The sequence below is a fragment of the Dermochelys coriacea genome, chromosome 1 (assembly GCF_009764565.3).
Source record: "Dermochelys coriacea isolate rDerCor1 chromosome 1, rDerCor1.pri.v4, whole genome shotgun sequence".
Taxonomy (NCBI): Eukaryota; Metazoa; Chordata; order Testudines; family Dermochelyidae; genus Dermochelys; species Dermochelys coriacea.
The window spans coordinates 151,485,374-151,509,362 of record NC_050068.2 but is presented as its reverse complement, the minus strand read 5'-3'; the positions used below and the strand labels follow the sequence as shown (position 1 = coordinate 151,509,362).

Here is a 23,989-nt window from a genome sequence, read left to right as displayed (position 1 = left end):
TGTGTATGCAAAAATGCCACCATTATTTGGAATTATTAAGCCAGGCACTAAAATAGAAGAATTTTCTGGAGGCCCTTACTTTCATTATCACTAAAAATATACCAACAAATGTAAAAACCTGCTTCAAAGGTTAACACCATAATCTCTCGCTTTGCCTTACATGCTGATCCTGTAGATATTTGACAGCTGCATGAATTACAGAAGCAGTACAAGGATTTCTAAAAATAGGCTTTCCAGGCCATAAAGGATCCCAGAGACTAAAGGGATGTACTTTCCTCTGAGATGTGCTGAATGCCCTTAACTCCTATTGAGGTCAATAATGAGTTGTAATCGCTCAGTACGTCTCAGGATCATGCTCTCCAAATATAAGACTAACTATAACAATATGGATTGAATTTGCACCAACTAGTTCAGAGTCATTATAAACCATTGTCACAAGGTCCTGCCCATGTTGTACCATCTGAGGCTTTCACTGTAGTCTGGACCATGAAAGTGAAACATCAGGGTTCCGGTTAGATTTCTTTTGGCAGCTGTCCAGCTGCTGAGCCTACCCTTCCATGCCCTTGGCGCCTAGAAGAGTGACTGCAGCCCAGGGACTGCTCCACAGCCTCATGCCTTGGAACTCAGAAGTACTGCAGGGTGGGAAGTGGGGAGCTCGCTGGCTTCCAGGCAGTCCGGTAACTCTCACCCAAAGAGGCGGTTAGCATTGTCTGGAGTTCCAGGAAAGGCTTACTCTTCCTCCTATTGCAGAGCCAGTTCTGTACCTTCTTTGGTGGTTATGACTAAGAAAGTTGTGGCTATTTTCATCTTGCACTTCTTAAATCAATGAGAACTCTGAATGCCAATGGTTAAAAATAGCCTGGCAGCTGCTCAGCCCAGCCTTACTAGATGCATGCCCAGATACACACAGAAAGCAGAGATATTACATAAGAGGGAAGGGAAGTTGAGTTCAGTAGCTACATTCAGATTAAGCTGCTGGAAGGATAAAGAAGTCTTTAAAATAGTGGGACAATGCTCCCATTAATTAAAATGTTTATCTTGTTAACATAGCATTAATTGATTTGATTCCCTGTAATCTTTTGCAAAGCATTTTCAAGTGAATTGTTTAGCCCTGTGGAACATATATGAGTAACACCCTTGACATCTGAAGCCCTCTTCTATAGTCTCCAAACAAGGATGGCACAGGTTTGATTTTAACATTGCACGTAACAAAAACATCCCTTATTTCTATTGACATTATTAAAGGTACTGAAAGCATTACTGAAGCTTTCAGCTATCTCCACCATAAGAATGAGACCTAGAACCAATACTATATGTTACTGTAAAAGGGTTTCTTTACTGGGGTCGTGAGAGCCTTAAAATCAACTTGCTTAAGGGTAAGACCCTGCCAGATGCTGCGTACCATAAAGCATTGAGGGCATTCAGCAGTCAGTAGGATCAGGCTGAAGTGTGGGAACCCTGCATTACTATCCATTTAGCACACCACAAGTTTATGGTGCTTAACAGTAGCCTGCAAAGCATTGCACTGTGCATATCTACTGAACACCATTTATGACTTTTCTTAAAGAATGGGTGTTTTGTAACTGTGGCAGGATGCTGCAGAAGATTTTTGGAATCAGTAACTTGCAAGTGAAAAGTTCTTTTTTTATCATGAAAGTTTAAAAAACATTTAGGGGTAAATTATCCCTGCTAGGCTCAGACTGTAGTAAGTAGGGGTGCAGAGTCACACCATCATTGGGGGAACACTGAGTGGCAGTCTGCCTCAGAGAGGCACAATGCTGCCCAGATTTCCCAGAGTGTAGGACATAACTTGTGACACCCCTTTAAAGGGTTCAGGATATCCCTGTTGCATGGCCTATCTGCTCTGCTGTCCAGCTTCTGTGTGGAGAATGTGAAGCCATGGCTTTGACTATTTCCATCATATCTCATGAGATAGTATTGTGAGGTGCATCTTGAGACTAGCCAGTGTGCAGAGGCTGTGATTAGTATCCCTTACATGGGCCAGGCAAGTGAGGAGAGAGTGCCTTGCTTCTTCCCTGTCCCATAAGACAGGCCAACTCATTCTAAACAGGTTTCAGAGTAGCAGCCGTGTTAGTCTGTATCCGCAAAAAGAAAAAGAGGAGTTGTGGCACCTTAGAGATTAACAAATTTATTTGAGCATAAGCTTTCGTGAGCTACAGTTCACTTCATCGGACGCATTCAGTGGAAAATACAGTGGGGAGATTTATATACACAGAGAACATGAAACAATGGGTGTTACCATACACACTGTAACAAGAGTGATCAGGTAAGGTGAGCTATTACCAGCAGGAAAGCGGGGGGGGGAACTTTTGTAGTGATAATCAAGGTGGGCCATTTCCAACAGTTGACAAGAACGTCTGAGGAACAGCGGGGTGGTGGGGGGGAATAAACATGGGGAAATAATTCTACTTTGTTAATGACCCATCCACTCCCAGTCTTTATTCAAGCCTAAGGTAATTGTATCCAGTTTGCAAATTAATTCCAATTCAGCAGTCTCTCATTGGAGTCTGTTTCTGAAGTTTTTTTGTTGAAGAATTGCCACTTTTAGGTCTGTAATCGAGTGACCAAAGAGATTGAAGTGTTCTCCGACTGGTTTTTGAATGTTATAATTCTTGACGTCTGATTTGTGTCCATTTATTCTTTTACATAGAGACTGTCCAGTTTGACCAATGTGCATGGCAGAGGGGCATTGCTGGCACATGATGGCATATATTACATTGGTAGATGTGCAGGTGAACGAGCCTCTGATAGTGTGGCTGATGTGATTAGGCCCTCTGATGGTGTCTCCTGAATAGATATGTGGAGACAGTTGGCAACGGGCTTTGTTGCAAGGATAGGTTCCTGGGTTAATGGTTCTGTTGTGTGGTGTGTGGTTGCTGATGAGTATTTGCTTCAGGTTTGGGGGCTGTCTGTAAGCAAGGACTGGTCTGTCTCCCAAGATCTGTGAGAGTGATGGGTCATCCTTCAGGATAGGTTGTAGATCCTTGATGATGCATTGGAGAGGTTTTAGTTGGGGGCTGAAGGTGATGGCTAGTGGCGTTCTGTTGTTTTCTTTGTTGGGCCTGTCCTGTAGTAGGTAACTTCTGGGTACTCTTCTGGCTCTGTCAATCTGTTTCTTCACCTCAGCAGGTGGGTATTGTAGTTGTAAGAATGCTTGATAGAGATCTTGTAGATGTTTGTCTCTGTCTGACGGGTTGGAGCAAATGCAGTTGTATCGTAGAGCTTGCCTGTAGACAATGGATCGTGTGATATGATCTGGATGAAAGCTGGAGGCATGTAGGTAGGCATAGCGGTCAGTAGGTTTCCGGTATAGGGTAGTGTTTATGTGACCATCGCTTATTAGCACCATATTGTCCAGGAAGTGGATCTCTTGTGTGGACTGGTCCAGGCTGAGAGTGATGGTGGGATGGAAATTGTTGAAATCATGGTGGAATTCCTCAAGGGCTTCTTTTCCATGGGTCCAGATGATGAAGATGTCATCAATGTAGCGCAAGTAAAGTAAGGGCATTAGGGGACGAGAGCTGAGGAAGCGTTGTTCTAAGTCAGCCATAAAAATGTTGGCATACTGTGGGGCCATGCTGGTACCTATAGCAGTGCCACTGATTTGAAGGTATACATTGTTCCCAAATGTGAAATAGTTATGGGTGAGGACAAAGTCACAAAGTTCAGCCACCAGGTTTGCCGTGACATTATCAGGGATACTGTTCCTGATGGCTTGTAGTCCATCTTTGTGTGGAATGTTGGTGTAGAGGGCTTCTACATCCATAGTGGCTAGGACAAGAATTATAACATTCAAAAACCAGCTGGAGAACACTTCAATCTCTTTGGGCACTCGATTACAGACCTAAAAGTGGCAATTCTTCAACAACAAAAAACTTCAGAAACTGACTCCAATGAGAGACTGCTAAATTGGAATTAATTTGCAAACTGGATACAATTAATTTAGGCTTGAATAAAGACTGGGAGTGGATGGGTCATTACACAAAGTAAAACTATTTCCCCATGTTTATCCCTTCCCCCCACCCCCCGCTGTTCCTCAGAACATTCTTGTCAATTGCTGGAAATGGCCCACCTTGATTATCACTACAAAAGGTCCCCCCCCACCCACTCGCTCTCCTGCTGGTAATAGCTCACCTTACCTGATCACTCTCATTGCAGTGTGTATGGTAACATCCATTGCTTCATGTTCTCTGTGTATATAAATCTCCCCACTGTATTTTCCACTGAATGCATCCGATGAAGTGAGCTGTAGCTCATGAAAGCTTAAGCTCAAATAAATTGGTTAGTCTCTAAGGTGCCACAAGTCCTCCTTTTCTTTTCACTCTAAACAGTACATCAGGCTTCCCTGCTCTGAACTTGACTGACGAATGGGAGGAGAAGAGTGGGTTTGTTTCTTCTGGTTGTGTTTCAAGGTTGCCCATTTCAGTATCCCGTACATAAATCTTTATACTCAGACCATGATTGATAAATGATGTCTTGTTATTTTATCCATGTTTGATGCATCAAACCTTTGAAAGAAACTGAAGTAATCATATCATTATGTGTACTATAAACCCTCCACCTCCCTTTGGTTAAGATTTGCTAATTCTTCTATATGATTTTGGAAGGTGTGGTTTAGCTAGCATTTTGGGAGGTGTTCTTCCGAATTAAAGATGACAAAGACTTTCTCATGCTACAGGTATGAAAAACAACAACAGGGATCCTTACTAAAACAGGCAGAAACAGAAAAGATCATTGAAGCCTTGATAAAGAACAAATATAATGGCAACCTCTAGAAAACTAACAGATGAAATCAAAACTACTGAATAAAAAAAATCATGAAAAGGCAAGATTCTTAAAATACTAAAAACAACCTGCATTCATTAATTGTCTTTCCTTTTGCTACTCTTCTCATACACTTAAAGTCTGATCTTGCTCCCACTGAAATCAAAGACAAAACTCCACCCTTACTCTGTTTCAGTAAGATATTGTGAAGTTCCTGCTCTACCTTGGTGGGTCTTGCGCTTATTGGTGGATTAGCTCACCTTGGAGCTTCATGGCAGCCCTCAGCTTGGCCCTTTTTCTGAACCCACAGTCCAGGTTGACTCCTCCTGTGTCTGACCAGGAGTTGAGAGGATTTGGGGGGAACCTGGGCCCGCTCTCTACTCCGGATTCCAGCCCAGGGCCCTGTGTAATGCATCTGTCTAGAGTGCCTCCTGGAACAGCTGTGCAACAGCTACAACTCCCTGGGCTACTTCCCCATGGCCTCCTCCCAACATCTTCTTTATCCTCACGATAGAACCTTCCTCCTGTTGTCTGATAATGTTTGTACACCTCAGTCCTCCAACAGTCCGCGTTCTCACTCTCAGCTCCTAGTGCCTCTTGATCCCAGCTCCTCACATGCACACCACAAACTGAAGTGAGCTCCTTTTTAAAACCCAGGTGCCCTGATTAACCTGCCTTAATTGATTCTAGCAGCTTCTTGATTGGCTTCAGGCATTCTAATCAGACTGTCTTAATTGTCTCCAGAAGGTTCCTGATTGTTCTGGAACCTTCCCTGTTACCTTACCCAGGGAAAAGGGACTTACTTAACCTGGGGCTAATATATCTGCCTTCTATTACTCTCCTATAACCATCTGGCCCGACCCTGTCACAATATTTACATTCCAGTAAAAGAAAACTCTTCTTTCATTCTAGCTAAACTTTATTCTGGACCTCCAATCAGAACTGTGCAGACTTAAAATTTGTTCTTTGAAGTGTTGTTGTAGCTGTGTTGGTTCTACGATATTGGAGAGACAAGATGGGAGAGGTAATATCTCTTTTTGGACCAAATTTGTTGCTAAAAGAGACATGCTTTCAAGCTACACAGATACCCGAAAAAGAGCTCTCCCACCATCAGAAGTTTGTCCAGTGAAAGATATTATCTCACTCACCTTATGTCTCTCAGACTTAACAATATTCTTGCAGAGAAGGAGCTTCAAAAATTTCCCACAAAAACTGGGATTGACAAGCTCCATGCAAAATTGGATTCCCCCCCCCCACGTTGATATAATTTAAAATGAAGTTTAACAGCGCTGGGGAGGTAACATTAATAAATAAAAAACTGGGAAGCTTTGTTTCTGAAGTACTGACATATAGGGCTCGCTGCATGAAATAAAGCTGTGCAATGGGGTGATGGATACCCCACCCTGCATCTGGCAAGGAGGGGTTTGAAAAATACACTTTGTACAATCCGATGTCTCTACTGGCTGGAATTGAAGAAGTAGGTGGTCACTTGATAACATCGCTACAAGGCAGAAAGGTCTAATTAGTGTGAAGGAGCTCCAGAGGACTGCTTCTGAGCTGAAAAGGCAGCAGGCAGGGCACTGGGGGAGTACAAACAAGAGCCAGGAAAAAGAAAAGGAGGACATGTGGACCTTAGAGACTAACAAATTTATTTGAGCATAAGCTTTCATGAGCTACAGCTCACTTCATCGGATGCATTCAGTGGAAAATATAGTGGGGAGATTTTATATACACAGAGAACATGAAGCAATGGATGTTACCATACACAGTGTAATGAGAGTGATCAGGAAAGGTGAGCTATTACCAGCAGGAGAGCGGGGGTGGGGAGGGCGACCTTTTGTAATGATAATCAAAGTGGGCCTTTTCAAGCACCTTACAAGAACAGTAGGAGGGGAAATAAACAAGGGGAAACAGTTTTACTTTGTGTAATGACCCATCCACTCCCAGTCTTTATTCAAGCCTAAATTAATTGTATCCAGTTTGCACTGACGGAATCCATAGCACACTACATTTGGCTGCTGGAAGTCTTTTTCCTTGTGTGGTTGCTTAGTGAACGTGTGTGTCTCTCTACCATGCCTGCACTGAAAATCCATTTGTGTAGGTTCCTTTTTCTTGTTTTTGCCTCTGCAGGTGGCCCATAACAGTTACTTTAAAGTACTGTACCGTGTGTGAGTGTACAGAGAGAACTTTATGCAAACAAATCACAAACACAGCCCCCAGGACCTCCTCTTTCCAATACCTGTCTCTCTGTTGTCAAAGAGAAATAGCTCAGCAGTAGGATCAAAAAGCATTATATGTATTTAAAAATTCCTAAGAATGGACCCATTTAATCATTTGGTGAGCACTTTCGCCATTTCAGAGCTATCCTTGAAAGAGGAGACTGAAAACATAAACCCTATTTTTGTTTATATTTCTGTGCCATGAATATAAAAGCATCAAGCTGTCAAAGACCTGTGAGTTGGGGAGGAGTGTTTTGTCTGAAGTTTGAAAGCTATTAGCTTCAGGCAAATTGTGACCTGATCACAGTGACCTGAGTTGAAATATACCAGAGAAACACCCAGAAAAATGTAGCTCTTTACCAAGGAATCCTTTGGAATAAACTGGATATCAACAAATCTGAGGAATGAAGGGAGCAGACTAAACCACCTAATTTCTGCCCTAGATGTGTTTTATTCCTACTTGTTTTTAGTAATATTTCAGTCGTGCTGATAGAACCCATTAAAAATAAGGATCCCATTATGCTGGGAGCTGTATGAATAAACAGGTAGACAAGGTCTCTGCTTCAAAGAGCTTACAATTTAATTCAGTGCCTTTAAAACATTAAAAATATGTAGCTACAGCATAATCATCTGTACATTCTTTTTGCCTACTTGAGCAACAGAGAGTTGTTTTTCCGAGAATCTCTCTTTTGGGTAAGACTATGTCTACACTACAGCTCTGATGCAGCTATGCCACTGTAGTGCTTCTGGTGAAGATGCTCTAAGCTGATGGGAGAGAGCTCTCCCGTTGGCTTAGTAACTCCAACCTCCATGAGAGGCAGTAGCTTTGTTGGCAGGAGGGAGAAGCTCTCCCACTGACATAGCGCCGTCCACACTTGCACTTACATCAGTGTAACTTATGTTGCTTAGGCAGTGTTTTTCAAACTGTGGGTCGCGACATGTAAGGCGCTGGGTTGCCTTGGTCTGGTCAGCACCGCCGACTGGGACGTTAAAAGTCCTGTCGTCAGTGCTGCCCAGCTAAAACAGGCTAGTGCCTACCTTTTCCAACAGCGCACTGCACCCCAGAAGCGGCCAGCAGCAGGTCATGCTTCTAGGCAGGAAGGCCACGGGGCTCCATGCACTGCCCTCACCCCAAGCACCGGCTCTGCACTCCCATTGCCCCCCCCCAAACTTGGAACCTGTTCCTGCACCCCAAACCCCTCATCCCCAGTTCCACCCCAGAGCCTGTACCCCCAGGCCAGAGCCCTGACCCCCTCCTGCATCCCAACCCGCTGCCCCAGCCCAGAGTCCCCTCTCACACCCTGAACCCATCATTCCCAGCCCCACTCCACAGCCCTCCCCCCTCACACTGCAACCCTCTGCCACAGCCCTGAGCCCCTTCCACACCCCAAGCCCCTCATTCCCAGCTCTGTTGGGTTGTGGGCATCAACAATTTTCTTCAACTGGGTCCCCAGAAAAAAAGTTTGAAAAACACTGGTTTAGGGGTGTGAATAATCCACCATGAGCGATGTAAGTTATACCAAAGTAATTTGCAGTGTAGACATAGCTTAAGTCCCATTCATCCCTCCCCAAATTTGTCTTTCTTCCAGAAAATTTGTGCAGCCAAAATAAACTGCATGTTAAGTAGCAAGCATTATGCTAAAACTCTTTTTTGTTTCATAGACTTAAGCTATCATCAGTGTAAACTGGCTCCCCAGGATGCAACCTCTATCGATACCCTGAGGAAGACATTACAAATGACAGGAAGCTAAAGATAGTAATTGAGACAAATTGAGATTTCTGCTAAATTGCTCAGAATGTGGAGGCCCATGCAAATAGACCCAAGGTCAAACGGATTCTTAGGGCTTGTCTACACTATGCAGCTTTTAGCGACATACTTGTTTTTTACTTGTTGCTAAAAGTCAGCGTGTGTGAATGCTCTTTTGCCATATTTTGTCGGCACTTTTGCCAACAAAATAATTCCAGCCCCGCGAATGGCATAAGCTTTTTAGGCAGGAGAGCGCTCCTGCCAACAAAGCCATGTTCACACAGCTGCTTGCGTCAGCAAAACTTTTGTCTTTCTTGGGGGAGTGCTTTTTAAAGTACCCAAGAAAGACAAAAGTTTTGGCAACAACTGTGCAGTGTAGACATATCCATAGTTACACCAGTGTAAATCCAGGCAATTCCATTGACGCAAAGAGCTTAACATTAGTGTAACTGAGATCAGAATCCGGTCTATAATCTCCAAATTCCAACAGAAAAAGAAACAAGTTCTTTAGCTTTTGGATTTAGCTATTCCTGTATCCGGTCAGAGCCAGTGAGTTAAAAGTTTTCCTTGTTAAAAATGAAGTGTACTCCTCGTGGATCAGCATCTGAGTTGTTGATACACTGCTTATTGAGTGTTTCAGCCAGGGCTTCCGGACCACAGAGGAAAACGCCTACTCTGGAACTGTTAAGAAAGAACATCACAGTGTGGTAAGTAACCAAGCAAATATTCAATCTACAACAACATGAGTAGGTGAGCAAATGGATCATTTGATCTGTAGCTGACATCCATTAAAGGCACTAAAATAGACCCTTGTATTACAATATCAGCTACTTAATATTAATACATTTAATATCTCTTTAAATCTTCACAGTGCTCTTGAAACAGGAAAAAAGAAAAGGAGTACTTGTGGCACCTTAGAGACTAACAAATTTAAGGTGCCACAAGTACTCCTTTTCTTTTTGCGAATACAGACTAACACAGCTGCTACTCTGAAACCTGTCATTATGCAAGGCACTTGAAACAGGAACTAATTTATCCTCCTAAAACCCGTGAGGTAGACAGGCAAGATTTATAACTGCTTTTAAAACAGATGATGGGCTAAATCCTGGTCCTCCAGAAGTCAATGGCAAAATTTCCACTGATTTCAATAGAGTCAGAATTTGGTCTAGGGAAATTGAGACAGAGAGGTTAAGGCCCAGATTCTCATAAGCAGCCTCTAATTTTGCTGCTTCCAATTTTGGGTTCCCAAATGCAGCCCATCCATCTTAAGGCCTGGTTTTAAGAAGCATTAATCATTGACTTCAATTGGAGTTACAGATGTTTCTAAAACCAGGCCTTCCATGCATGAAGTTTAACACCCAAAATTAATGGACATTTTTCAAAATGTACATCTAAAGTGGTTTGGCCAAGGCTATCCAACATTTCAGTGGCAGAGCTGAGATTAGAATTTGGGAGTTCCTGGCTCTGAAGTCCATATTTAATCTGTTGGATCACTTTGCCTCTCAAATATTACCAACATAAGGAGTAAGACAATTTTTTTATGGCAGCTAGTTTGAGGTAGTCCACAGAAACTATAGATCTGAACTCTGGTTTACCTTGGGTGCTGACTTGCAATAGTTTTGAACTCATTTTCCCAGTTGGGTCTGCCATACAAGGTTTTCTGTTTCAGACCCGTAATCACATCTTTCTCTTCATCATGGTGTACTGTAAAATGAGTGGCCTATGGGAAAGGAGACAAAGACTTTAGGGAACAGTGTAAGGAGAAATTTAGAGATGGATGCTTTAGCACTAGTTTAGAAAGTTAGCCCTATTAGCATACAGTGGAATTATCTGCAGGCCAGAAGAGCTCCTCTTGGATGTGGAATTTATATTTGATCTCAGGGCTTGAAAATATTAATCCTTAAAACTAGTAATTAGCTTTCTGTTGCAGTGAAGTGCCTGATTCAGGTTCTCTGATGGTACTGTAAGGACAAGATTCTCCCCTCAGTTATACTGGTGGGGTCCCATTCAGGTGGCACCAGTATGTCTGAAGGGAACATGTGTCCCTGTGAAATCTTTTCTCTTCTCCCTATGTAATTTCCGTCTACATCAACAGAGTTAAGTGCATGATTCAAAGTCCACAGAAGTCAATGGAAAGACTCATGTTTACTTCAGTAGGATTTGGATTAGGCCCCAACAGAATTAATAGTTATATTCGGGGAAAGAATTAGAGAAGTGACTTATTGGGAACCAAGAGGTATACAACCTTACTTCTTCTCTTTCCCACGTCTAAAAGTGTGACAACTTCCCGCCCCCTCCACTCACAGAATTGTGTGTGGTGGAATATAAGTAGAGTGAAATATAATCAAAAGAATTAAAATAAGCCTCTTTCCTGAGTGACTCACCCATTTCTCAAGTATCCAATGGAAGGTTTGGGACCTTGGTCTTCCAAAAACAGCCTGTGTTGTCCTATCCCATAGGGAGATGCAAAAGAGCCAGGAAACTTCTGAAGGAAATGTGTTGCCACTGGCTGAGTCCCATTTCTGCGCATTAGCTGCTGCAGGGAGGCCCAGCTGGAGTTACGGCTCAGTTGCAGAGAGACAAGCTCTCTCAAGGGAGACCACAGGTCCCAAGGAGGAGGGCTAAACAATCCCCGAGCCCAAGGAGAGAGACTTCATTTCAAGTGTATTTGTATTGAATAAATTAGAACCTGAGGAGGGGAATTTTATCTCACATTCTTTTAGACGGGGTGGAGTTCTTAAGCAACCCTGAGAGAAGAGAACCTGAGGCAGGGAGAGCCTGCAGCACTACACTAGGTCAAGAGGGGGTGCCAGAGGGCAGGCAGGCCCTATGACAGGGCAATGTTGGGTTTTAAGCACTATTACCAAGGCTAAGACTTTAGTCATGAGTATCTTTAGTTAAAGTCATGGACAGGTCACAGGCAGTAAACAAAAATTCATGCCTTGTGACGTGTCCATGACTTGTACTATATAACCCTGTCTAAATCTTGGGTGCCCTGGATGGGGGAGATCCAGGGGCACCATGGGTGCTCTGGAGGGAGGGCTCCAGGGACATATTGTGTACTCTGGGGCAGGGGGCTCCGTGGGTGCTTTGGGGCAGAGGGTGGCCTGGGACCACCACTGGTATTCCAGGGGGGCGGTGGCACGCAGCCCGGGACCACCACTGGTGCTGGGGAGGAAGGGGGCACAGCCCATGTCCCTGCAGTCAGTCGCATCAGCTGCTGCAGAAGTCATGGAGGTCCTGGAAAGTCACAGAATCTGTGACTTCAATGAGAGACTCACAGCTTTAACTATAACCAACAGAAATTCTATTTTTAGCATATGGAAACTTCTCAGTTGGCCATAGGTTTATGCAACTTTTCTTTCTGACAATACCCTTCTAAAAATAAAATCCCTGACAGCCAGACAAGGGCCAGGAGAATGGTACAGCTCCTTTTTGAATGCTTTTACTTTCACAGAAACAAACCAACCTCACCCAAATGATGTTAAAATAATAAAAAAAATCCATGACATTAAGGCACTGACATTTCCCCAGAGTGGTTACCTGAGATTCATCCCAGCCTGTTAGGTAGATGTTGTAACTGAGAAACCCTGCATTGTCCCTCTCCTGCATTTGATTTTCCAGGGACTGCAAGAGATCAGCAAACCATTCAAAGGCATGAGTGTCTCTGCAGAGCCAGTAAAAATAGATCTGAAAGAGACAGAATTAAACTCTTATCTACTGTATGCACTTATGCATTTCCACATCCAACATGTTTGCTGATTCAAATGGGGATTTTTAGGGCCATGGTTTACCGGTCCTTTAGAAATTCCCCTTGTGACTAGAGTTGATGGGAAGTTCATCTGGCATCATAACTGTTTAGAGGCTGGAAGAGCTGTGGGGCAGAGTTAATGATTATGTGAGAAGGGAAACAGTTCCCCTTTTTCCCTCCACCAGTGACCTATTTACAGTATCATGCTGCCTCTCCATCCCTGCTCCCTCAGAGTAGCAATTTGTTAAGCCATTCAAAAATGACTTGGAGGAAAACCTGTCTCCAACTGTGCAGCCAATGAGGGACCAGTAGGCAGCAGAATTGGTCCAGTTCCTCTACCCAAGAGCAGGGGGCAGAGGGGATGGGACCTCAGGTGCACAGAGGAACTGTGGGGGCTCCCTCTGCCCAAACACATAGGGCAATTTCAAGAGCAAAGGCATGGCTGGTGGACCAGTGACTACTTAGTTCCATTGACCTAAAATCCCACCCTGCCCTGAGGGAGGAGTGCAGCACATGCCCAGACTATTGCAACCCGAAGCTGGCAACAGTGTAATAGAGGTGGTGAAGTGGCTTTATTGCTGCCTTCTTCAGTTCAGTGGAAAGCTACTGGGTGTAGCCCACCTTCCCTGTGCTGAATTTGGCCCATAGGTTTGTCACTGCTACTTCTGTCATCATCTTGAGCTGCGAACAGAGGAGAAGCAAACAGAGGAAGTTCGCTTGGGGGGAGTTCCCACAGAATTTTTTGCCCTTCAGGCTTCTGGGAGCAATAAATACAACATCTGAAGAGGCTCTTAGAAGGAAGACAATATGGATAGTGAGCGATCAGCTGTTGTGACCTGCACAGGATATGCCATGTTTGTCTTTCTCCCAGAGGATAGAAGTGACTTTGTCTGTACAAAGTGCAAGCTAGTCTCCATATTGGAAGAGAAGGGTAAAGGACTAGAGACCCAAGTATCAACCCTGCATTGCATCACAGAAAATGAAGACTTTCTGGATAGAAGTCAGTGCTTGGTACTGCAGGCAGAGCATGCTGAAGAATCAGAGAGGGCAGTGCAGAATGGGGAAGAAAATTGGCAGCATGTGACCTCCAGAAGAAGAAAGAGGAGAACCCATGTACCCCGAACACAGATAGAGGTAAGAATCCATTTTCAGGCTCTCTGCACAAGTACTATGGTGGAGAATGGTTTTGAAGAGTCATCTGAGGAAAGGGAGCAGAGGGAGACCCCATTGGCCGGAAGGCATGGAATGCATTGTCCTAGGGATGGGATTTCCATGACTACCACTCCCAAGAGAAGGAGACGGGTGGTGGTGGTCAGAGACTCCCTCCTCTGGGGAATGGAGTCATCTATTTGCGGTCCAGACCAGGAAACTCAAGAAGTGTGCTGCTTGCCTGGAGCTAGAATTCGGGATGTGACAGAGTGTCTGCCAAGACTGATCAAGTCCTCGGACCGCTACCCCTTCCTACTTCCCCACATGGACACCAATGATATTGCCAGGAAGGATCTTGACCAGATCACTGCCGACTATGTGGCTCTGGGAAGAAGGATAAAGGAGTTTGAGGCACAAGTCATGTTCTCGTCCATCCTCCCTGTTGAAGGAAAAGGCCCAGGTAGGGAACATCGAATTCTGGAAGTAAATGTGTGGTTACGCAGGTGGTGTCAGAGAGAGGACTTTGAATTCTTCGACCATGGGATGTTGTTCCAGGAAGAAGGATTGCTAGGAAGAGATGGGATCCTCCTATCAAAGAGAGGGAAAAGCATCTTCCCAGGCAGGCTTTCTAACCTAGTGAGGAGGGCTTTAAACTAAGTTCGCCGTGGAATGGAGATCTAAGCCCTGAGATAAGTGAAGAAGTGGGATACCGGGAGGAAACACAAGGAGGAGGGTGCAACAGGGGAAGCCTCCTGATTCATACTGAGAAAGTAGGGCAATCATTCATTGGGAAGGTTTTGTACACCCTGTGGGCATACCTTTTTGAGTCTTAGATTGGTTGCATCATTGCAGTATTTGTACCAAACAGACTTGAGTACAGATGCAAATGGAGTGACCCCTATTCCAGCTCCAACCAGCATCACAGTTTCATAACTGAATACATCTTCACTAGCTGTGCCAAAGGGACCATCCACAAGTATCCTAAAAGAAAGAGTACAATTGATAATATAAAAATATCATCTGTATATCTATCACCACACACACAAAGTGAGGGCTTGAGTCTTCCCTATATCCAAGCACCATTTGGTAAAGGGTAGGGTGGGGCACTGTAAAACTAGTTACAGCTCCCTGATTCTGTGACACCCAGCCCCAATCTGACATAGAGCAGTCTAGGGGCTGCTCTAATTTACACCAGTGAAGGGTTGGTATAATGGAGCTCTCCCCAATTAAACCCCCTTGCTGGTGGTGGGAAAGACCAGTGGCACAGAAGCTGTTTCTACTGATTTTATATCAGTGGGGAGTTTTCCTCCACTAGTGGAATTCTGCACTGGTCACTTAGAACCAGAACCAGAGCCTGAGAATCTGGCCCATAAACTTAAGGTTAAGGTTGCTAGGCAATCACCAGATTCACCTCCTCAAAAACACTTGTCCCAGTTCAGCAAAATGTGCATTTTAAGAAAACTGATTTTTATGAGCAGGCATGAAATGAAAATTTAGAGGCTAGCCATCAGCCAGGATGGAGGGAGTCAAGGAATGTGTGATGCATGCCTCCAAAGAGGGTAGGTCTAATTTTAGGCCTATCAAACTTGATATAACATTGTCCCTTTTCAGAGATTATCATGGAGATTGCATATACTTTGGCAATTTCCATGCTTCTTGAAATTCTTGTTTGTCACATCCACAGGCACTGGACAAGCCCTCTGTCCAGTCTCCTACAATACGGATGTGAATGCTGAAGTAATCCTCTTCAGGAGCAGAAGTCAGTGTGAAAGGGTGCCACTCCAGATGAGACACTGTGGGACACTGGACAAAAATGTACTGCCCAACTTCCATCTTGAAGCCCTTTTTCATCATCTGGAGCTCAAATGTTTTGAAGGGATGATTGACCACCTAAGGGCACAAAATACAAAAGGCTGTCAACAGCTGCACTGTTAGCCCCATCCATTATCATCACATCCATCACCACCACACATCGTATTTCACTGTGAGAGCAAATTAAACTGATCAAACTGTCTTTCAAAGAGCACAGGACAGTCTGAGGAACAGCATCTGACAGCTGGACAGGAGACTGTAGAACTATCTAAATTGTTGATAGAAACATTTTCATACCATTCTTCTGGCTATTATTTATCATTTAATACAAACTGTTATAGGGCAGACAGATTCATCTACTACATTGCCAGGGTTGTGTATCTGTGTGACTAATTCCAGGTGCAGTGTGTCAGTGCCACAGAATGGATCACATGTTCATGAAGTTGAGGGGTGGAGGTTAGCACACTGGCAGGGCATTGGATTGACAGCATTGGAAACTGAAGCCTTCTGCGTATATCCACATGGGAGTAATAGCATGGGCATTTGCCTTGCCCCTATGGTTTTTTAAGCCTAGCTGGAAATGACCATCTTGAGATGCAAGACAGTAATTCAGTCTCTATGACTATTTAACATTGAACTATCCACTGAGTCTGCCAGCAATTTTCAGAAGAGGTTTGGAGAAGGAGATCTAGTCTATTGGCTATCTTCAGAACTGGCTAGCTTTGTAATTATTTGTATTACTGTCACATCTAGAGGCCCAACTGAGAGAGGACCTCATTGTGCTTGGTACTGTACAGACACATAGCGAAAGACATTTCTTGCCCAGGAGAGCCCACAGTATAAGCAGACAAGACAGATAAAGGGTTGGAGAAAGGAAGTATCATTATTCCCATTTTGTAGGTGGGCAACTGAGGCACACAGAGATTCAGAGTAACATTTCTAAAAGCACTTAAATAAATAGAAGTGCAGCTGTGCTGCTGAAGGGACCCATTTTGGTTAACAGCATTCAAAACACTTCCCAAGGGTACTTTCTCTAACAAACGCATCCTGGTGTGGGGAAGTCCATGCCTTTTCCTGCAGACCATATTGTATTCTCGACTACTGATAGCAAGTAATGGGAAGACTGAGGAACATTTTGCCCAAGATAAACACATAACATTGATACACACCTTTGTGATTACCACCTTCTGCTGTGATCGCCAAAATCGCACCAACCTCTCAAAGAAGTACAAAATCATAGGAACCACTACCCACTTCCATGTCTGTTAGCAGAACAAAGATAAGAAGAAAATGAGAAGGGGAAGCAACATATATGTTGATAAGATACTTTACATAAAATACTGGAGGCTTTATACACACAGACATTCATTTCAGTGAATTGATGCTCTTCATCACTCAGTCTGGGGAACTTGATACATCATATCAAACCTTCAAAACAACTTCCTCCTTTGAGAGTGGATTTTCCCTCTAGCAAGTGTTGCAGATGGATTTACAATCTGCTACCGTACAGCTGGCTAGTTATAGAACAGGATTCTCCTATGGGTGCTTCTTCCCCTTTGGCTAAAATTCAGAGTGACTTTGAGCACAATATGGGTTAATAGGTATATATTTTTTTCTTTCAAAGTAGAGTCAGGTGCAGGATAGAGATTCTTAAATACCAATGTGAGGATCAGAAGACTGGATGAACAAGAGGCGTACATTTGGTGGATAGGTTCTGAAGTGAAGAGTTTAGAGTCATCAGGTTTACATTCTCTGGAAACTTCTGAGGTTAGTTTGAATTGATCAATTCTAGTTTCAAAGCAGAGGGCTTGGATTTTTAAGGCTTTATATGAAGGAATAAGTATAAATAGTCTCAGGATTCAATCACTTTCTTAGTTCAGCATTTATTTTCTCTTGACTTTTGACTCTTCATGCACATACAGTATATAAGACTAAGAGTACATTATACATTAAAAAGGTTAGTAAAAAATCATAAGAATAAATTAACCCCTGGTATAACCACACTGACTGAAATGGAGCTACACATGCAATCAGTTTGGCACATTTAAATTATGGGGATTTGTAAACTGGTGGTTATGTGACCTCTGATGGGATCTGGGTGATGAGTTAATTTCAAAAATATTTTCAAAGAAATGGGACTGTCAGGTCGAGTAGCAAGCCCTGGAATATTATGACATTTTTAAAAAATCCATTATGATCTAACAAATTTGAAAAGCAATCAAGAACCAGCTGAGTTTAGACTTGCCCCTCATGATCATAATGGAGTAAATTCTGCTCTCATTTACACACATGCAACTCCATAGCTTTTACTCAGAAAATAAGTCTGCTTTTGTGAGAAAAGTACTTTTAATAGTGACCCAAAACACTAGGAAATAAGAGTCACTCAGCACATTAGAACTATAATACTGACCCTCTCCTGGTGATTATACTCTGAGTTGATTATGCTGAACAGTGCCTGGCAATTCTCTTCACATCTGGATCTAAATCTGTGCTAGTCTTCCCTCATCTTCGCAAGACAGTGGTTCCTACTGATAGATTTGGATGGAACCTGAGATCTAGTCAAGGAATGCTGCTGCACAGTTGGCGATCATGTGGGTGCCAGAAGCTTTGGTAGCACAATGAGATCGCCAATGACAGACATTAACTGAATACCCAGACAGACTACTTTAAGGATCTAGCTAGTGATCAATCCAGATGATCTGGGGTTTGCCATCATGATGAGGTCTCAGTTGAAAACGCCCTTAAAATGAACATATTATTCTTAACCTTCCTTAAGCCATTGTTTTACATTAATGCACGGTACCTACCTTAATGATACGAAATATTCCCTCTCAATATTATTTCTTATTTGTATTTCAGTAGCACCTAGAGACTCCAATTGTAGGCCAGGAACCCCATTGTGCTACACATTGTACAAACGTAACAAAAAGACTATCCTTGCCCTGAGGAGTTTGCAATTTTCCCTTTCCTGAGCATACTAATATATAATTTTGAATAAACCTTGCAAGGTCATGATTATGTTCTAGTGAATGGTTCTCATATTTTTTGATATGTCAATCTTGTTCAATATTTTCCCCTTTCCTTTTGCCCATCCTGTTAAATATGAACATTTTAGTTTAGAGATGGTCAGGACCAATTCAGGAAACTTAAATTGTCTCTGAAGAAGAGGTATTTGGAGATCCCCAGATGGGACCAATAACGGAATTACTGCAGATGGTAGTTCAACCAGCTTGGGAGGCTGGGTTGGTGCTATCATCTTGGATGTGGTCACTCAGTGCTGACTGGCCAGTGTTCTTATGTCAGATGTTTTCCCCAGAAGTTATTCTTTCCCTGGGTAGCCCACCCAATAATGATATACAACTTGGTGATCTCCAGCCTCCAAGTATCAGCTCAAAAGCAAGACATTTAGGTGATACCCTCCACATGCAGTGGAGCTGGGGAGTCCTTCTTTAGTTTGTCTTTGATTACAATCTGCCATTTCAAAATGTTAAAAAACAAGTGATTTCCCACTGAAGCTCATGGTTTACTGCATATTTAGATTCAGATTAATCTTTCTATAGAATCTAAACATGTTGTTTCACACAAAAAGTGAAAGATTTTGAAGACTTTCATTACTGTATTTATACTTAAGACAAAAGAACATACCATAGGAGGATTTCCAGCAAACTGGGGGATAGGACATAACTGTATTTTTCCCCACTGCGTGAAGTTCTTTTCACATATTTTTGGATCATGCTCTTTCAAGCTCTCAGCTGTCTGTCCGCGTACAATACGGCTTGAAGATAATACAAAATGTTAATGTAAATTAAATGATATCTAATACTTACAGTTATTATATTCAACAATTTATTTCTGCACTGTTAAATATCCTTTTTTTCTGGTAAGATTCTACTACACTGCTCAATCAGCAGATTTGCTACTAAAATAAGGAGAAAGGGGAGGCAAATCTGTATTGATTTCCTAGGGGAAACCTCCCACATAAAACATCAAGTGAAGAACTGAGAAATACTACAGTTACAATTTGTAATAACGTGGTTACAAAGGGAATATTTTATTTGTTTAAAAGAAAGCCTGAATTTTCCTTCTGCCCGTTCTATTTCTATCCCTTTGAAATAAAAGAGGTGGAAAGATCAGGATCCTCAGTTTATCGGTGGCCATAACTAGAATTACTGCAAACAAACTTCAGCTGTACAAGTCATGTTTGACTTCTCCTGTCTCTTGGAAGCTGTGGACTAGATCTTCAGCGAGTCAGTCTCTCACATGGTAGCTGGTGCAAAAAAGTCAATCACTATGATGACTGATACCAGTTGAGGATCTCCCCGACTTCTAGCATCACTTTGGTTATTGCTTTTCCATACACAGATGACATGCAGCTATGAGTTGTATATTTTCCATCACACAAACTATACTGAGTCTGCCAGTGCCTGGTTACTTGTGACATCTATCCATCACACATTAAAGACTAATCTTCCTTCTAGGTGAAAAGTCTTCTGTCCAATATTTCTGATTACCTTTTCATTCTCCCTATACTCAAAAACTTCAATTTTGCTCCTAAGGCCAAATACACTGGAATTATTTTAGTCTCAAGATGATCCTTTCTTCTAACATCTCTACTCTCTATTCAACTGCCTACTACCTTGAGATCATAGCTAGAACTTATCTTTTCCTCTACAGAAATTTTATTCCTGCCTTCATCTCCTCCCATTTAGACTACTGCAGTTCTCTCTTGGCAATGTTTCTAATCATTGCTCTCTAAACTTCAAGGTTTTCATTATTGCAAGTTTAATCTACCAAGGTTGTAAGTAAAAAGACAACTTTGACTAATAGTTATTGCTCATTTACCTCCTATTGTAAATAGAGACAAAAAGATATCACTGTGTTGTAACTACTGACAAGTGTTGACTTTTTAATGACAGGCATTACTTTTGCTCCAGGAAACGTGAACCATTCTTATCCTCTCTTGCTTCATTAGCTTTCTATTCATCCCAGATATTAAAAAAGCAAAAATTTCCTTCCTAGTTTTCAAAACACGTCCTAGACTTACATCTAACATGTTAACTTCATAGTCACCTTCTCATCTGTTTGCTATTTCCGCTCCTCCAGTTGTAATCTCTGTGACAGAGTGTACCAACCCGCACTGGGCAAGCAGAGGTTAACCAGTCACTTTGGGCCCAAGAGGCCACGCCCCTGTGTCTCTACTGTGCATGCCTCAGGTGGAGGGAGCAAATAAAAGGAAGCTGGCCAGCTCAGTCAGTGCTGACTGAGGAGGAGGACGATGTGTGCTGCTGGTTCCAGTAAGCCCTCCAGACTCCTGAGGCGGGTATCCCGGACTACGCTGCGGAGAGCACAATGGCTGCGGAGACCAACTTGGACGGTGAACGTGGAAGACAGGCCCACAAATGGACTTAAGGGTACGAAGTGACCCAGGGAACATATCGGAGCCGATACTTGAGCCCTAAATAGGGAGGTTATCGGCTTCACAGGGCCCTGGGTCAGAACCTTGTGGAATAGGGTGGGCCCCGGTTCCCCTGTCCTCCATCCCATGCTGGCAGGTGGGCATTATTGCTGGAGACCCCAGCCACAGACTGTTCATTTGTTCTGCCTCAGCCAGGGGGATGAAGCCCTGTTTGCGATTGTTTGCCCCCAGCAGGAGGCCCAGAGCCTACAGACTGTCTGTTTTTTCTGCCCTGCCTAAGGGGCCAAACCTCTTTGTGGTTATTAACCCCAGCTAGGAGGCTGAAAAGCTACAGACTGTTCATTTGCTCTGCCCCGCCCAAAGGGCCGGAGTCCCTGACTGTGTTTGTCTGGCCCAGTTGAGAGTTGTGATGACTTTGACAGGGTGTATCAACCCTGCACTGGGCAAGCGGAAGCACCCCTCCCTCCGATGGATGCACAGAGCCCCTGTGACAATTTCATTTCTGACTTCTCCCTGGGGGCCATTCACATTTGAGGGAGGAAGTGTTTTTGCACAGTCATCGTTACTGACCATGTTAAAAGAACTCTTTCCCATCTTCTGGACCACTCAATCTCTCTTTTAAAAGATCACATCAAGAACTTCCTCTTAACTGTAGTTTAAGAGCATGAACTAGGAAATGCTGCTTGTGACTAAATGCTATTTAGCTTTCTGTCCTGCTTTATACATCTGTTCTATAACTTTAAACAGGAACTGGAGTTCATTTTTCCTAGTACTAAAGTTGCCTCACTTTCTCTTTATAACTTCTAAAGCTATTTTGCAAGGGGAAAAAAAGAGGAATGAAATGAACGATTCGCGGGGAAAGAATACACCTGTTTGGATTTAGGAGCTGTCTCTAAGCCACAAGAATTAACTTGTGGTCTATAAATAAACCTGCAACCACTGAAATCCAATTTTGAAACATTAATGGACTGCTAATATTAATGATGTTTGCAAAGATAATTCCTTGTTAGATTTAGCACTAAGGCAACAAAAATGTGTTTGTTGTTGTGTTATTTCCTTCAGACAATTTCAGGTGGTGTATTATGTAATTCCTTCTAGGAAATGAGGCTGAGCTAAGTTATAGGAAGAGAAACCCTACACAGGAAAGAACTTTCTAATTAGAAAGTCAAAAAGTGAATATTGGTGAGTCTAAATATGACGAGATCTTGTAAAGATTTATGCATGTGACAACTTGTCTCTCATATGCGTAAGTGTTTGTAGGATTGGGCCAATAATCACTATCAAGATAACAGCATCCTAAATCACTAATCAGATACATTACATGTCTCTGTTTGTTGGGCTTCAATTTACAGTACATGAACTACCATTGACAGAATAAGGAGTAATGGTCTCAAGTTGCAGTGCGGGAGGTCTAGGTTGGATATTAGGAAACTATTTCACTAGGAGGGTGGTGAAGCACTGGGTTACCTAGGGAGGTGGTGGAATCTCGTTCCTTAGAGGTTTTTAAGGTCAGGCTCGACAAAACCCTGGCTGGGATGATTTAGTTAGGGATTGGTCCAGCTTTGAGCAGGGGGTTGGACTAGATGACCTCCGGAGGTCCCTTCCAACCCTCATATTCTATGATTCTATGTATCTTGTAGTGTGCGTTTACAAATACTTACCCAACTCCATGAATGACAAGTCCAATAAAGAAGATGACAAAGAGATGGTGGGTGTACCAAAATACTTCAAAATAGGACCTTCGAATGGTTTTAGTGGATGATGTGATGATTAATATAAGGGCCAATGTAATGATGACACCACTGAGACCTGCCAAGTATGTAAAAGCTACATATAGGCCACCTTCAGGGTTCTGTGAAATAAACACACATAGGGGTTTCAATGAAGACAATTTATCAAAATTGAATTGGGCACCATCAGTCTTTTTCATTTCAGAATCTTTAAGGAGATGGCATTCTGTAATAAACAGCATGGGAATAGTTAAAGTGTCAGCAGTGATCAGAAGTTGATAGGAAAAAGGGGGGAGACAGAGGAAGCCATCTGGGGTCTTTGAGGATGAGAGTGATGCAATCACACTTATTTATACTATATTTGAAGTTTTTGGTTAGGGATACATCCAAACCCCATCCATGTCACCACAGCTGTAGGCATGTCTAGAAGGCTACTAGAATTGGGTTGGGTTACAAGATGATGTTCTGGGACACTGTGGTTACAGCATGTTAAAAAACAGTCAAAGTAGTAGATTTGACTGACAATTGGAAGAAGCCTTTTGAGCATCAGAAGCTTCAACCTGAACCCACCATTCATCCACACCTGGGGTGAAATCCTGGTCCAACTGAAATCAATGGGAATTTTGCCATTGACTTCAGTGGAGTCAGGACTTCACCTCGCAGGTGGGATTTTCAAATGCATCTAAGTGATTTAGGAGCACAAGTCCAATTGATTTCCAAAGGACTTGTGCACCTAAGTCACTCCGGTGTTTATGCACACCCTATGTCTGCTACACTGCACTTGTACTGAATCTGAGTAAACTAAATGGAAGAGGGAAAGAAAGTATTTTCTACTCATTGACACATAGAAGTGGGAGTCAGAAATTCTGGGTTCTGTTTCTAGCTCTGCCACTGGCTAGTTGTGTGGGAAAAATGTCACTGAAGTCCATTTTCACAGCTGTGTGTCCAAAGTTAGGAGCCTACATCCATATGTAGATACCAATATGTAAGTTCTGCTTTTCAGTGGTGCTGAGCACCTGCAGCTATCAATAAAGTCAATAGGAATTGTGGGTGCTCAGCAGATGTGTGTGTGTGTGGGAGGGGGGCAGGGGGACAACAAAAACCAGATCTCAATTATAGGAATTCAAGTTTGAAGATTTTAATCTTCACATCTCTGTGACTTTCTTAGTCCATCTGTAAAATGGGGTATTAGTGATGCTTATCTAGCTACCTTGCACAGGCGCAGTTTAATGAATTAATGTTTCTAAAGGACTCAGACCATTAGAGGACAAATGTGAGCTATTACTGAAGTTCAGCATCACTATTATTAATTATTGCCAAATATAGAGGAATACATTGTGCAGGGTTTGTTCCTGTAATGTGGTTTAAACACAGATTCAG

At 42.9% G+C, this 23,989-nt stretch overlaps 1 protein-coding gene across 1 annotated transcript in view; it reads right to left on the bottom strand.

Annotated features, from left to right (window-relative positions):
• Positions 1-7,561: 7,561 nt before the first annotated feature.
• Positions 7,562-23,989, bottom strand: part of LOC119842815 (cytochrome b-245 heavy chain) — a 33,358-nt gene continuing 16,930 nt past the window's right edge. The window contains exons 6-13 of the mRNA XM_038371466.2: positions 22,541-22,731; positions 19,109-19,238; positions 16,633-16,725; positions 15,288-15,541; positions 14,470-14,632; positions 12,295-12,441; positions 10,347-10,471; positions 7,562-9,432 (exon numbers count right to left, since the gene is read on the bottom strand). Coding sequence (XP_038227394.1) covers positions 9,306-9,432; positions 10,347-10,471; positions 12,295-12,441; positions 14,470-14,632; positions 15,288-15,541; positions 16,633-16,725; positions 19,109-19,238; positions 22,541-22,731 — 1,230 coding nt within the window. The 3' untranslated portion in view covers positions 7,562-9,305. The remainder of the gene's footprint in view (positions 9,433-10,346; positions 10,472-12,294; positions 12,442-14,469; positions 14,633-15,287; positions 15,542-16,632; positions 16,726-19,108; positions 19,239-22,540; positions 22,732-23,989) is intronic.